This window comes from Fistularia commersonii, chromosome 4 (assembly GCF_037954325.1).
Source record: "Fistularia commersonii isolate RoL2024-O1a breed Wild chromosome 4, RoL_Fcom_v1.0, whole genome shotgun sequence".
In the NCBI taxonomy this organism is placed as follows: Eukaryota; Metazoa; Chordata; class Actinopteri; order Syngnathiformes; family Fistulariidae; genus Fistularia; species Fistularia commersonii.
Window position 1 is genome coordinate 15,817,452 of NC_141287.1, and position 16,381 is coordinate 15,833,832.

The 16,381-nt window shown below is 44.2% G+C and overlaps 1 protein-coding gene across 2 annotated transcripts in view; it reads left to right on the forward strand.

Annotated features, from left to right (window-relative positions):
• LOC147234884 (ephrin type-A receptor 6-like) overlaps window positions 1-16,381 on the forward strand; it is a 192,094-nt gene that overhangs the window by 92,441 nt on the left and 83,272 nt on the right. For both annotated transcript variants that reach the window (XM_086145557.1, XM_086145558.1), the window contains exon 4: window positions 14,551-14,706. In XM_086145557.1, coding sequence (XP_086001683.1) covers window positions 14,551-14,706 — 156 coding nt within the window. The remainder of the gene's footprint in view (window positions 1-14,550; window positions 14,707-16,381) is intronic.

Below are 16,381 nucleotides of genomic sequence, written 5' to 3' on the forward strand. Positions count from 1 at the left end.
AATGAAAATAAATAGACACACAAGTTATCTACAAAGTGCAGGTTAAGTTTCGGAGATGCCGGGGATCTTGTATCTGCACGATGGATCGATTATGATGTGAATGCTGATCCACGGCATTAAAATGACGTCGACCAGTCATCCTTTGGAGGGCCTCGTTCAAAAATATGAGTCGGAAAAAGTTGCCTCGATGTGCGAATGGTTGTTTTTCTCTATATGTGGCCCTGTGATTGGTCAAGGATGAACTCGGCCTCCCGCCAGCGTAGCCTCCAGCCACCCCGCGTGCAAGATTAACAGCACGGATAATGAATGAATGAATGAATGAACGAATGACTGAATGAATGAATTGTCCATTATACTGCAGAAGGGTTGGTTTTCGTCCTTTCGTAAAAAGGAAATGATACATTCTCAGCACTCGCCAGAGATGGGCTGGAGAGGGCCACTAATCCTCGAGTGCAAATCAGAGATAGCATCAGCTAATGAACGGAGGAGGTAGAGAGCGGCTCTCCACGTGGAGTGTGTGAGTTTAGTTCCTGATTACACAAGAAGCTACCGATGTTATGTTTCACGGAACCACTTCCGAGTGATCCTCAAGAACACCCGGGATTCATTTAGCATCGCATTGTATTGTTTTTTTTTTTTGTAGAAAAACTGATCTAATGCCACTGTATCTTTTCATGTCTGCTGAGTTCTTTGTGTTTATTTTGGAGGAGGATGTGAATAAAGACGAGCGAGGTTCATTCCGTTGTTTTTTTATTTATGCTGTACAACAATGCATACAAGATTGCTATTATGCAAAAATGGAAGACAAGTGTGAACAAGATTTATTCTGTATCAGCACCTGGGGAGAGCAATAAGGCTTTTATTTTTAATAACAGTGACAGAGTAGAAGGTTAATATTTGTCTGCAATTAAACTGGGGATGAGGTGGAGGGGGTGCATGTCTTCATTTTTTTCAGCGCGCAATATGTCTCGAGTGCCTGCAACGCCATCATCTCTGCAGTGACCGCCCGTCATTTGCATCGCCTCCTCACCACACCGCTTTTTTGATTTCAAGAGCTGAACTATTCTGCAACATTTGTTGATGTGGTTCTGCAAGTAAATGCTGCAGAATTGTGCTCCTCTTGGAATTGTTCTTCCTCGCCGGCGGCCGGGAGAAGAATTCGCCATCATCGGCTGCGCAGCTCAAAGACCTTCACTCATGCAAGCGCGCACATGCATTCGCCTCGACAATGCAAGAATGGGGTTTCGCTGGGATCGTGCCGAGAAGTTGACGATAGCCGGACGAATTAGCCCGGCGTGATACCCGGAAAGATGAGGAAACGGATAAGCGTGGCTAAACTCTGCACAGTGTTTGTTTCCCGCATCAGAAGCCACATGTGACAGCAGCCAAAGCTGTTGTTTTCCAGGTGAAACACTTCATTGCCGAAGTCTCCGATTGTCCTAAATCTGCCGTTTTGTGTCGCGGCCTCCGGCACGCGCGGCCCTACAACCCGTCCGCCACCATTTACCAGAAGCTCAAGCCGTAACTCAGCGAGGAATTCCCACCCGATGGGGCATCGGGCTTTCAAATCCGTTAAATAAAAGGCCAACTATCTGGCTCACCAGAACGCTTTTCCGACCACTGAGGACGCATATTGTGAAGAAATCTCAGCAGATGGTCACACTCTGCAGAGACAGATAGACAGGCCCACTCCTCGCGTGTGATCTGTCTGCCAGTTGCTACTGTGTTGTTCAGGTCCTGCGAGTACAAAGTACCGCGCTTCACGATCCAATCTGCTGCCTCTGGGTTTCAGGGCCAAGACGTGGGGCTGTGGAAAGGCTCTGGATGACATCCAGATCTAATTAACTCAGGGCTTTAGGCCCAAAATTTGATCACGGCCCCAAAGGCCAGCGGATCATGAAGCTATTCTCCTGTCCGCTGCTCAGCTCCGCTCGCTTCAGAGGTGTGAAGACCCCCTTAAAGTCACTTATTCAAATCATCAGTCGGGAGGCCCCCCGAGTTGAATCTAATTTTATCAGCTCGGTAACTGTCAGCGTCAACGCAGGGGGAGATGCTCTAACGCAAGCCTGGATTTACTGAACTACAACCTTTATCCATGTCCTTTTGAAGACTGTGAACAAAAGCCTGAGAATCCCCTTACTTTTCATGCACTTTTCCAGCGCTTTAACGCACGCGGCCCCCCTGAGGTGGCCGAGGAAGGGCGGAGAACTTTCATTCTCACGGCCGATCCGGTCGGTCGAGGCCGAGAACCGTCATCCTAATGAATCGCTCGCCCGGTGAAAACAATCCGACAAAGCTTGACTTGTTGCAGAGGTCGTTACGTTCAAATGTTAAGATGGCGGCTTGGACCTGATCTACTTCGGGAGGTCATTGGACGAATAGGCGTGCGAGCCGTGTGGAAGGAGCTCTCATACCGGCAATATCAGTTGAAGTGCTGGACCGTGTCTGTGAATGGGCTCTGCAATATTAATGTCGGCGGAGTGTGTGTTATGATTGGAGTGTCACAAGGGCAAGGCTTCCCTCAATTCTTCTTTTTCCTTCCTATGTAATCGAAAGTGGTTTGGCATCAAATATGGTGGTTTTTGCCAATGTACTGATTTGCACGTCGTGTTTTTTTTTTTTTTTGGTATGTATCTATCTTTAATGTGGTCCTTCTCCCTTGCCTCCATCTAACCCTCTCCTGCTCCCTGCAGATCACAATGTCATCTGCAAAAGGATTAATAGCTCATTATACCATTTAAATTAGACCCTCCTTCTACCCAGACCTTGACTATTCCTCTAACATTTGCCAACTCATTCCTGATCCTCAATATCTTCATCTCTCTGTAAATGTGCTCCCCAAGATGTTCTTGACATTGATATACATTACTGGTGTTCGTCCAAGAAAAGTAAGTTGGAAATCAAAACAGCAGGTAGTATTGCACCGCAGCTGGCCGCCGCATTTCCCTGCTGAGCTTTCGGTTACACGGCAACATTTGTTTTTTGTACTGTTTGTTTGTCTTATATCTTCTGAGAAAAAAAAAATCTCTCCAGCAGCGAGGCTGTGTGGGCAGGCAGACACACTACACGTGCAAAAATTCTCCAAGCTTTATAGAAGTTCAGGCCAAAGCAGATCTTTGTGCCGCAGTCTTGAGATAAGGCTCGTCACAATACTCCAAGACACACACTTCGAACACGCCCACAGCTTCGGAGACAATACAGGGGTAAATTAAGATACCAATTTAATTCATTCCAGAAGTGGGTTTGTATGTTGATTTTTTTTTCTTTTTTGTATCTCAAATGAATTTTCCCCGTTTGAAATAACAAATGAATAAATTTGTTCCAACCCCCCCACCCTAAAACTCATAAAATAAGGATATCAATATAGAAAAACCCTGAAAAAGGAGGATATTAATAATGTAAAGAAAAATCTTGGTTATTTTAAACTTAGCGTGTTGTTATATGAATCCTTAGCTCAGACGCAGACCACTGTAGATGGCGGCGAGCGCTTACAAACACAGACACTGAGCAAAAAACGGACACTTACAATGAATTTAATATTACAATAAACGTATGATGATTATTAGATTAAAATTAACTTAACATTCCAATAAACAAATGATGATTATTAGATTAAAATTACTTAACATCATTAATTTAAATTTCACTACAGAATTTGAGTTTTCTTCACTCGTAGCAATCTCTTTCTCCTTCACGCAGCAATTTTTCCATGCGGTCGTGTATAGCTGACATAATAGTAATAACTGCGGAAGGCTTCATAAACTTTATAGATTCATTTTGCTTTAGGGTGTTACATATCGTGGATGCATTGCGACTATATTCACACGGGATATCGGTCACACGTACACCACGTACATGCTTCGCTATTAATTCATGCTTAATTTCTATAGAAAGAATTTCTTTCTGTATTCACCACATGATGATTAAAAAAAAACACAAAATAAGCATAATGATATAGAAGTATACCACACGATCCGAGATATGCGTACTGTACGAACGACCCGGACGAAGTAGCCGAGGGGTGTTGAAAGTTGCGAGGTTTTCTTTACGGTGAGAGCGGCGAGTGGCGCCAATTCAGAAGGTGCGGCGGCGTCATTAAGCGTGTTCGAGTCACGGGAGCTCGCTTGGCGCGTACCGTGCAAATTTTGAATTTTGCTTTTCTCGCCCTCGTATTCGTATTGTGAATTTTTTTTCGTATTCAAGGATAAACTTTGCTCGAATTGCGCTTTGTATCTTAAAAAATTCCTATACAAAGTGATTCGTATCTTTAGGGGCTGCGGTATTCTGAAAAAAAAAGTTTCAATTAATATGAATTCTCTGGAGGTCGGTCATCCATCACTTCGCTCCGTTTGGTTATTCTGTAGCAGACTCTTGTTCCTCTGTTCGCCATCCCGTTGCTCCCGTAGGAGGTTTCGACGAGCCGCAGTCCCAACAATCCCCATAAACCAGAAATGAACGGAGGGAGCCTTGGCCTACTCCGTTTGGCGCTTTGGTGTGACTGTGCTCAGTTAAGATAAGGATTCTGAATAAACAAATTCTTTAATTTCCCGACGTTATACCCACCCCCCCACATCCACCGGGGTCATGAATGATGAATCATTGGTTAATCAGCATTCTCTCGCAGCGCCTTTGTCTGGGTTTCCTCTGCCCTGCCACATTGTCTTGTAAAGTCTCCCATGCCCTGGGTGGCAGGATCAATAGACGGTATGATCATCATGTCTCTGACTGGGAGGCAAACATATAATGCGGCTCTCCGAATGCAGCGGCACGAAACGTCCTCTTCAGTTATTACTTGAGCAAATCTGTCGCAGCGGTTCGTTCTGGATTCTGATCTTGCGCATAATATCCCAAGTATGATATTAATAGTGTGATAAAGTGACATATCATACTCTAACGATTGGGTTTATTGATACATTTGGAAAGCCTAACTCATCCTGTGTGTAATACAGGCTTCAAGATTTAAAGTTTAATTGAGTTTAGTCGCGGTTTTCACGGCAAATGAATTTTTAAACATTCTGTTATCGCTCCTTTGACTTGTTCCACTCCATTTGTTTTGGATCTCAACCTTTTCTGAATGCTGGCACTTCCATAAACAAATGGATGGTCTGAATGTGAATAGCATTTCTATTATTTGCAATCAGGAATATTAATATGGGCTAAATATGCAATTCCCACCTTTGCTTTTTTTTATTTCTCCTTTATTTAACCAGGAAAGTCCCATTGAGATTAAAAACCTCTTTTTCAAGGGAGTCCTGGTTGTGTGGCAGCTGAGGATTGTTGCCCTGCTTTTTATTTTCAGATACTGTTTCTTTGTTTTTTTTGGTTTTTGTTTTTTTTTTTTTTTTTTTACTGTTCCAGTATGTGCTCCTCACTTCCTTGCCAGCACGCGCCCATCCATACTTTTCAGATGACGCATTGTCAACCGCGGCACAGCACCGCCACGGCCTTGGAGGCAGAGCCTGGACGGCCGAATTGAAGCCGCGTGCTGAAACCAGGTTCAAGACGGAAGATAGCCTCGGCTCAACGAATGTCGGACAGAGGCATCATTAGGTTGACAGAGTCTAAAACAGGAACTGGAGAGGTGGGGGTGGAGGGTTGACAGACGGATTGTGACTGAAGGACGCACTGGTATCAGAGGTTAATGATGCAGGCAGCCTTGGCGTGCCGTGGGGGACACAACTTATCATACTGGTACAGATAGTCCGTGCATGTGTGTTTGTGTGCACGCACCATTCACTTGAGTTTTTGAAGGCCAACATAAGTCTGACTGAAGTCATTGCTAGCTCTATTTCACATGGGCTTTGCCTTCTGAGAGATGCCGTTATTCGCTCCACCCCTCACGGATGAAGATTTTGTTTTGTGCCTCAATGCCCTACATGGGTCCATGATGAGGTATGCCCTACATCATATTCTCGCAATAAATGTGTGCTCCCGGGTTTTATTTTGTGTTGCGACTCTGGAAACATGAAGATCAAGAAAAAGTGTGTTGCTCTGAACAGTGTGCGTCATCCTTTTTACCGGCAACGCTGCCTAGGAGCTGTTTCAACCACACTAGTATTCACCACAGGCCATTTCTTTTGTTACCTGCCTCTGAAGAAGCTGAGATCAGCGGAAAATTGTTGAGCCCTGGAAGTTTTGAAGGTAGCCGGGTTGACCTTGTGGAGCAGGGTCAACCTTTTCACCTGCTGGTTTTCATCCTTGGAGCAGCCCTGTATTTAATGATGCAGAACCAGGAGTCCCAAATGAGCTTGACTGTTCCAGTTTCACAGGATCGGTATGACCTGTGACTGGCAATATAATGAGCTCCTCTTAGCTTCTTCAACCAAATTCGGAAGAAGATCGCATATGTTATTGCCATCATTTGGCTGCAGAACAGCCCTACTTGTGCTTGGCCTAGACAGGGACAATAATGACAGGGTGCAACTGGCTTGACACCCTCCACTGGAAACTTGCCTCCCTAAGCTCTGGGGCTTTATTAAGAGCGGAGCTGCTGCACAGACTTCATATCCCTTGCTGAGCTAATAAACCTCTTCTCCCGAGCCTCAGAGCTCATCTGCAGGGAATAGCTGCGGAGGCTGCAAGATGTGTACCCAAAGAAGAAGTGTCCTGTAGTCAGCGCAAAAACCTGATCTTAAGGTACACCTTGCAAACAGTGGTTTCCACTGGTTGTCTTCTGCAGCAACAGCTTCCCGTGCCTGTCGCCTATCCAGCTAGGCTATCTTTGCACCACTATTGCAAAAAACACATGTGTCTCCTTGTCTGGCCTGCAGGGCAGCATCCCAAACCCTAGTACCTGTGCCAATGTGCCTCTTCAGAGGAGAGTAAAAGAGAGAAAACCACAATCTGGTGTCACAAAGTTGGACAGGGTCAACTACGACATGCTGAAATTTAGTTTAGCACGGTAAGATGATCTCTACAACAGTACCCAATGGCATACCGGCTCATCTAGCACAGAACCAGTCATCCAAGAGAGACACCTTCCTTCTGGCTTGGCTGGATGAGTAAACCTCAAGTAGTAACATCATTTCTCTCAGGTTGTACGTGAAGAAAGTGTTAAACCCATTTGTTCAACTGCTGGAAAGAACACATCTTTAGACAGCAGCTGGATATATCTATCAGTATCAGGAGAATTGCATGCTCAGATCCTCTAAATGGGCCGGAACATTCGACTGAGATCGCAACGCTCTCCATCCGAGATGTGTTCTTCCTGGTATTTTAAGACCACAATCTAGGCTTGACGTCTGATAGATGTGCCCTAGTGGCACACCCTATCCCGGTGTTGTGGAAAACATTTGGAAAGGCAAAGCTGGATCAGTTTTATCCAAAAAAAAAAGGCTGATTTGCACCCTGGATCTCTGTTCGATGATTCTTCTTCTTTCGTGTTGACTCAGTACATTCAATTCAACAGATTTCCCACCTTTTCTCATGTAGAGGGTACCTTCACAATGCACAAACACCTCTTGGTTTCAGGCTTGTACTCCACCATGTGTGGTGACAAGCCTGGATGAAATAAGTGCACCTCATGCATTGCGGTCTCCAATCCAGGATCTAAAGATGGAAGGACCAGCTCTGATCCAAGGAGAAGAGTTCGGTCCCGGCGTCTTTGTCCTTGTGCCTCTTACGCACGCCTGCTTCTATCTCCCATTTCATTGTTGAAGCCAGTATGTCATCCATCTGCACCCCACTAATTCTTTATTCCCATCCAGTGTCATCCTTAAAAGGCTAACATTTGCCAAACTCTGCCTTGCCTAGTTGTATCCCGGGGTTTTCCACAGCTTTTCATTGTGTTCTGTCTGAGAGATGAGCTTGAGCCTTCTTAGCTCAGCACTTTTTAAAAGTGCTGCACAGCAGGTTGTCCAAGAACAGTTTTTTTTTTTTTTTTTTTTGCCAAGTGTCAAAGGGCTCCTCTCAGCTGTTGCAGTCCTGAACTTACAGATATATATGTTTAGAATAACACCAGCAGCAGTAACAAGGAGGTGTCAGTGACTGAGGGTGTAAATGAATGCAGAGGTAATGATGAAACACAGTCTAGTATAAATGTAAGTTACATAGCGCAAATCGCTAATGTAGCCCTCCGAGACTGATATTATCTGCGGCGTGTGACGTTTTTTAAGCGGTTATTTCTCGCATATCATTTGCCTGTTCATCAGTCTTCAAATAAATGGGGCCGCCTCCCCGGGTCCCCGGTGAGACCGGGTTGGATCGATTCGGGAGAATTACTGGCTCCGGCAGATGGGTGATTCTCCGGGCCTGTTTCAGCCCGAACAATCAGAGCGGACAGGAGCTTTCCGTCGGGCTTAAAGAGACACGAGCTGAAACAAAACAGTTCAGACAGCGGGTTAATAAAGGTGCTGCAGTAATGGGGAAAAAAAATGGAAACACATCATGTTTCTTGTAGTAACACCAGAAATGGAAGAACAAACCATAAAACCAGCACAAAATACCACCTGTAATTCATAACAGTTATAGTATTCTCACACGTTTATCTCAATATCTATAGAAGCTGATGAATAACAGAGGAACCATGAGTTGTTTACATTGTAAATGTAGAAATGAACGGTCGCTATGATTTACCTACCCCTGTGTCTTTCCGCCTCCTTGCCGGTGACTCGTTGTCCTTGCTGGAGCGGAATTGTCACAGTTTCAAGCAATTTGTCCTCCCCGAAACTCTCCTCACCTCGGGCGGCGGCGAAGCCGCACAAAGGCAGCCGGCGCTTCAAGGTGAATCCCTTCAAATGGCCCAGATTGTGTTAGCTTGTTAAATCGATGCGCTCGGTGATATCGAGCAGCGGTGGAAATCTCACCAGGAAGGAGAGTTTTGCACGAGTCTCTGTGGCTTCTAAGTGCTTTGGAGGTTGGGAAAATGCTATTAAAAGACTGTCAGTCTGTATCTTACATTCCATCTCAGGTAAACTCTTTACAGTACAAAGTCCATTTGCCTGGTTTGGAGATAAGAGAAATTGTGTTTATTTTGTTCTATTCATATTTATGACTGATTTTTATTTATTTTACCCTCAAACTAAATCGCCAAAGTCTAAACATCCCGTGAATGGCAATTCATCATGCAAATACACGGCAGCGCTGAGAGCGGATTCATCATTGGAGCGCTAATGTTGCCACCGTGCTTTTCTCGGTTCTTCTCGCTCCGGTTCGGGCTTGTAAAACTTATCTGGAAAAACGTATCCTCCAGGTAGTCGACTTTTGTGTTCACTCATGACTTCGGACTGTCAAAAAATGGGCATTGCGGAATAATCTCAGGTGTGTGTGCTGGAAAATGAATGAAAAGAACAAACCTCAGCCATATTTGCAGCAGACCGATGTGTGAAAGTGCAGAATGAGTGTCAGGGCAGGAACTCTCTGTGGGCCCTTCCTCCGTATTTTTTGGGCTTTCATTCATTCATCCACCCATGTGTTGGTTCATTATCTATATCTATAGAGGCATACAAGCATTCTTCTCACTCATTTACATCATACAGAGACAAAAAACCAAGTAGTATAGATTGTGCAGCGTTTCCCCACCTGAGCCACGGCACATATTTGACATAAGAAAATCACACGGCACACGACCAAATGAAAACGTTTTTAATGACACAGAATGAAACTGTCGTCTTGGGCTATTTCTTTAACAGCGCCAGGCCCGAGCGTTTCTTCTACCGTGATTTTGCAGGCAGGTAGTATTAACGTCTCCGCCACAGTCTGTGGATGAGTTCAGCAACTTCGTAGCTAGCTTTCAGTGCTTTCTCACCCGTCTTGGTGATTTTCTTCAACAACGCTGCCTGTTTTTCAGTCTGTTTACGCAGATGAACAAAATAGCCTTGAAGTGAAGGGTGTTTAGTTTGGAGATGGCGTTTAAGTTTGCTTGGAACCACAGCACTGTAGAGCAGCTTTTCCCTGCACACCAGGCAAAACGGAGTCGGCTCGGTCTGTTCCCCGGTAAAAGTGATCCAAACCCAATCTAACATTCATTGTATTGTCTTGAGCTCACCTTTTTTACTTTCTTCTGACCGCTACTCATACTTGGGCCTTAGTCTGGGTCAAAATGTTCTTCAGAACCAGAGAATTCACGATTGGGTTTTTCTTTTAAGATATTTATCAACTGTCTTATTCAAAGCATCGCTAAATTCTCTGCTGTTTGAGCATCTCGTTCTCTTCAGGTTCATTCACTATCTGTCGCCATCTAATGTAATGTATTTTATTGTTCTGCATGCAGCAGATAAATAATTTTTGGATCAATCAGGCGAAAGTGGGCATTTTTCCACGGCACAGTGGTTAGGAAACACTGAGATAGTGAACGAATGAATGAGTGTGTTTACTCCCCTTCTCCCCTCTTTCTAAATGGTTCAGTCAAGTTAACAAGAAATCCTGGGTCTCGCCAGACGAAGCCGGTTGTCATTGTCGGTTTTCTCACCGTCAAATTAGCCCAAGTTAAAATGCGCTTGAGTCCAAACCGTAGATGCTAAATTGGTTTTCTTCACTGTCCTTTCCACCTGATCACCTCGTCCTCTGCCTCTCTCTCTCCCCGTGCCCTGTTACTCTGCCCGAGTTTGAAATGCGGATCACACCGACGCTCAAACGCGGAAACATTTGAGTACCAGCCCGAGACAAAACTTCAAATATGTTAATGTCTGACATAACGGGGCGAGGGCTTCCCGTGGAGCTGGAAGGAGCTCCAGGATCTGTTCCTCTGCCAGCGCGGCGGCTGCAGAAGCACCGGCGCTCCTTTCTTTGACAGCTGTCTTTTACAAAATACTGACTGAGTGGTTGGCAGCACATACAGATTAAGTAGCGAGTATTTCACACCTGGAACGAAGGCAAATTACACTAATTGCTACATCGTAGAATTCCATAATGCAAACACAACAGAAGCAGTAATTAATTTGTATTTCCTTGGTGAATTAGTGTTGACACAACCATCTAATCACTAGTTTCTTCTAAATATGATGTACTTTTTAATGTATGCATGTAAAGGTTTCCTCTCTCTTGAGGCCTCCAAAAGTTGCAGGGAGCAAGAACTTTGTCAAGTCTCCCAGGGCTTCCACAACAGAATCATCCTGCTTTTGCAGCTCGCTCTGCACACAATGGTGGATACATCTGGAGATGAGTGCTTGAAAGCACCTCAATCTATGAGACGCGTGAAGTACAGGGTATAAAGACTGTAATTGTGGGAAAGAGCTGCACATCGGAGTGTGTCTGTTGCAAATACATGGTGATACCACAGCGACGAACATGACGTGCAGAGATGGCGAAGGTCGGAGTGAGGAAGTTCGTCCCGGCGCCGTCCACCTCGCTGCCGCAGCTCCGTGCCCACGTGAAAAACAATGAAACACAATTGTCCAGCTGTGGCTGCATTGTCGTCATTTCTGTCCGATTTCTAAGAAGCGGTCGTACCTTCATCCTCCATTTCAACGTGTCAACCGCTGTGGTTCACCTCCCCCGCTTCCGCTGTCACTGCTCTTTAAACAGCGGACAACAAAACTCATCATTTGCAAACTCCTCCATACCTAGCCAGCATCTCACTGAGCGTGTTAACCTGGGTGAAATAGCATATTTCATCAAATTTGCAGAAGACACCGCCATAGCAGGGCTCATCGCAGAAGGCACGGCAGAGGACCATAAACTCCGGACCAAAACTAATGCGCAAATCCTGTCCCATCACTTGAGGACATGGAAAACACACTCTGTCTCAGGAGAGTCCAGAGCATCCTTAGGGATCCATCCCATCTCGGACACTACCTACTCCAACTGTTGCCCTCAAGGAGGCGGTTTCGGACAATCAATGCAAAAAGAAACAGACCTTTTTTTTCTTTCTACATGTTTATGTATTTATTCTTCTAGATGTTATTCATATTTTATGGATTTAAAAAAAAAAAAAAAATTCTGTCCTGTATCTCTAACCCGGAGATGCTCCTCTCGTTGTATTGTTGTGTTGTATCCTGCTTTTTAAGGTTGTTTTTGTCTGTTTTTTATTCCACCGAACCTGAGAGCTGCTATCTCTAAATTTCATTTCACTCTGTGTGATGACAGTAAAAGTCTTGGATCTTTGATTATTTTCAGAGTTATTCAAGGTTTCTCCAAAAATTGACCCGGATGTCATGTATCCGTTGGAAGCTGAATTCGTGCTGTGAGAAATCTAATTGAGCCTCCCTTATTAAAAATGTCACCATCTGCATTTGTTGGTAACTCACCACAGGAGAAACAATGAAAAAGGTAGAAAAAAAAATCCTTTTTGAGGCCAGTGCTGCCAAACGCGTGGAGGTTGTGCATGTGTTATTCATAGACGCTGTTGTTCCAGGCCTCACAGATGATGCCAGCGGCCCAATAAATCCTGCCGGTTGCAGCTGCACTGATAATATCTTATGTCAGTGATATCTCTCTCTAGATCAAAGCGAGAGGGAAAGATTGAAAATGAGCTCCTCAGATGTTCCCTCCCAGCGTAATTAAGCGCAAACAAACCAAAATGCATCAGATGCACTCATTGCAGATTATTCTGTTTGCATGGTGTGAAGTAGAACTATTTCATGCACAGTTTCCGCTGGTAAAAGTGCTTCTGTGTTTGCAGAAGTGACACCGCAGCTTGGTGATTTGATATTAGAGGTTGTAAAGGGCTTTCGGCATCGGTTTTATATTCATCTTGCCGTTCTGCGTATCGCTGTTAGAGCTCCTTTTCTTCTGGTGCACCAACATTGTCGAACAGTCTGCCTCCTGATATCAGACAGCAGAGTTGTTGGCCTTTCTCCTCCGGGCCTCTCCATGGGGACTCTCCATGTTCTCCTCAGAGTTCTCCGGGTTCCTCCCACGGTTCAAACACATGCAGTAGGTTCACTGGCATTATTTAGCCCTCCTGCATCCCTCACTATAGGATAGGCTAAATGGAGGTGTGATTTATTTATTTTAATTTTTTTCATTTGTAAGCATTAATAGTAACAAAAATAATAACTTTTAGTATTTCTATATTACAATATTAACAACACATATTATTAACATTTTTATTATTATTGTTGTTGTTGTTATTATATGCTGTGGAGATACAAGTGTTGATAAATCTCGTTATTAGCTTTAGTTGCATTATTCCTGTTGAGATACCACTGACTGTAGTTATTGTGCCTTCACTGCCTTCACTCCTTCCATAAAATACTCCTGCAGAACAGACCACCGAATTATTTGTCATCGTTACAAAGTAGCGTCTACGGTTATAAAACCTAAACTCTGCACACTAATGTAACACCGTCATAAGCTAGTCAGTCAACACAAATAACCCCATGAAATACTTGAGACTAAGTTACCGTCTGTGTGAGCACAGTAAAGTTATGGGTAACTATAAGATGGGAGATGTATGCTGGAGGCTTGCGGTCGATATTTTACACCTGGCAAGCTTCCCTGAAGGTGGTGCTGCCACCTGTCACGGCGCTCTGACTGACGTGCCAGCGAGAGGATGTTTATCAGCCCAGGGAAACAGGGTGGAAACTCCAATCTCTGCTCCCCCGGCACGGATGATTTGGAAACCGTTTGCGAAAAAAAAAAAATGTATATATATACTTATAATATCGGTAAGCTGTGCTCATACCACGCTCTGCAGCACGGAAGGCCAGATGAGGACCCAAGCTCAGTAGAAGCATGTTCATATGCCTTATCATGAAAAAGAAAGGTTAGCATGGCACTGATGCAAACCCCCCCCCAAATTAATAACTCAAAACCGGGAGAATGAGACTCGAAGAAATCTCAGACAGGGATGTAATATCTTGTGTGACGATGCCGCGCAAACCCTACCAACCCTCACCCTGGAGGGTTCCCAGATCTTTACAGTCCCCATTCTTCGGTTCCACCGTGGACAGCGTTCCGACAACCCCTGGAGTACAGTCCTGAATGAACCTCCGCACGGACGTTCTGTTCACACACAAAGAGACTGACCTTTGGCGAGCGCAAGGGGGAATGGGGGCCAGGAATTACGTTATTTTTGCCTTTTTTTTTTTCTCCAACCGTGTGCTTTTTTCACAAGTTTTTGAATGAGGCGAAAACGTATTTTCATCACATGGGAGCTCATGGGGGTTCAATCTTTCTGTAAGAAGAGAGCGATATGGTGTCGCAGTCGCTCCCGCACAAAAGGCCAACTGTTTTCCCAGGGCCAATAAAATGGAAGTAAATGAAACACACTGCCACTGACATATACAGCGTATTTACCCGAGTCATTGCACTACAGGGACCGCCGTTTTAGAAATTATATTCAATATACAAGTAACTTTCGCTGATCTTGATAGGCTTTGCTTGTACTTTTCTTTCTACTTCCATTTCCATATTTAAAAGAAGGGCATAGTTGCTTCCGCTTAACTTATCTGCAAAATACCCGACAGCTCCGCCGCCTCTTGTTTACTGATGCCGCCGATGTTGATTTAATAACAAATGATGCATATCGAAATCTGTAGAAAATGCCTCGTCGTCAGGGAAGGTGCCCTTTGGGAGAAAGAGTACAACGGCGGGAGTTTGTTATTCAGTTATGATGCCTTTTAAAAGATGCTTACATTGCTCCGTGGTGTTTCTCTCGCCCCCCCTCAGCGTGCCACCCAGGCTTCTACAAGGCGTTTGCGGGAAACGTCAAGTGCTCCAAGTGCCCTCCGCACAGCTTCAGCTACGGAGAGGGTGCGACCATCTGTCATTGTGAGAAGGGTTTCTTCAGGGCCATGAAAGACCCTCCAACGATGGCTTGCACACGTAAGTATATCACCTTAAAGTGGAATTATCACCTGTTTTCGACGCGCAGTGTTTCACGGTTACTGTTGAAAGACAAGGCTTCGCACGGAAGAAGTGGATGTCGGGCCTCCGGCTGATGGAAGTGGGCGTTGATTGATAAATCTCACAAAGATGAAATATTTCTGTTTAAACAAGAGCAGGAATGACTCTGACCCACGGTCTCGCTCTTGTTTGGCGTGAAGCTGTACATTAGAGAAAGGGGCGCCGTGGTTAAGCCGGCTCGTCTCCATTGACAACTCAATGACTGTAATTACAACTCCAGATTTGCATTAAATTGCAGTTTAGCGAGATTTATTCTTCTTCAATTAGAAATGCAATTCGGCTGTCACCAAGATGAACGGGGGTCATCGCTGGAGCTTTCTCCAGTCTGGGAGAGTGTCTGTCTTTATTGTTAACACAAAACAAAGTCAGTCAAGGGTATTATAAGTTTATAGATGGATGGATGGATGGATGGATGGATGGATGGATGGATGGATGGATGATGGATGGATGGATGGATGGATGGATGGATGGATGGATGGATGGATGGATGGATAGATAGATAGATAGATAGATAGATAGATAGATAGATAGATAGATAGATAGATAGATAGATAGATAGATAGATAGATAGATAGATAGATTCTTACATACATACATACATACATACCCACCTATATGCATGCATCTATACATGCCTACATACACAGATATATGCACGCACCAGTTCATACACAGACTTACACTCATATGTGCATACATACATACATATGCATACAATTTCCTTCGGGATAAATAAAGTTATTCTTATTCTTATATTTGCATACATATATGTACATACATACATACATATAAATATGTATATACATGTATACATATATGTACGGACACACATGCATACCTGCATATGTATGTACAGAACCGCACACACACGCACCTGCTAGTACATGAACACAAACATGCACACATGCATGTATGCATATATACACACATGCATGCACGCACCAATTCATACACAGACTTACACTCATATATGCATACATACATATATTTGCATACATATATACATACATATAAATATGTATATACATGTATACATATATGTACAGACACACATGCATAAGTACATACACATATATAACTGCACACATATATAAGTACATACACGTGGACACACACACATACGCATGCATGTATGCACACATGCATACATGCATATGCACTGTATGTATGTATAGAACTGCATACACACGCACCTGCAATTACATGCACACAAACTAAACATATGCATACCCACACACACACATACATATATAGATACATACATACATGCATACATGCACACGTGCATACAGAGACACATACATGCACACAGCATGCATACATACATACAAAATGCATGTCTGTACACATACGCACGTACAGTTTGTTCATACATGGGGGTTGTTGGTGGGCCCGCCCATGGAGCCCGACATGAGGAGTCTCAGGTGGGGCACTGGGTGTTTGCTTGCATACGCCATCATAATCACAGGCTGGAAGACCAGAGACAGCTATTTTCTGGGTAAAAGAAACAAATGGAGATGAAGGACCAAAGCTGGAGAGCAAGAAAGAAAGTATGTCACAGGAGAGGAGATAAAGGTGCAGAGAATATGTAATG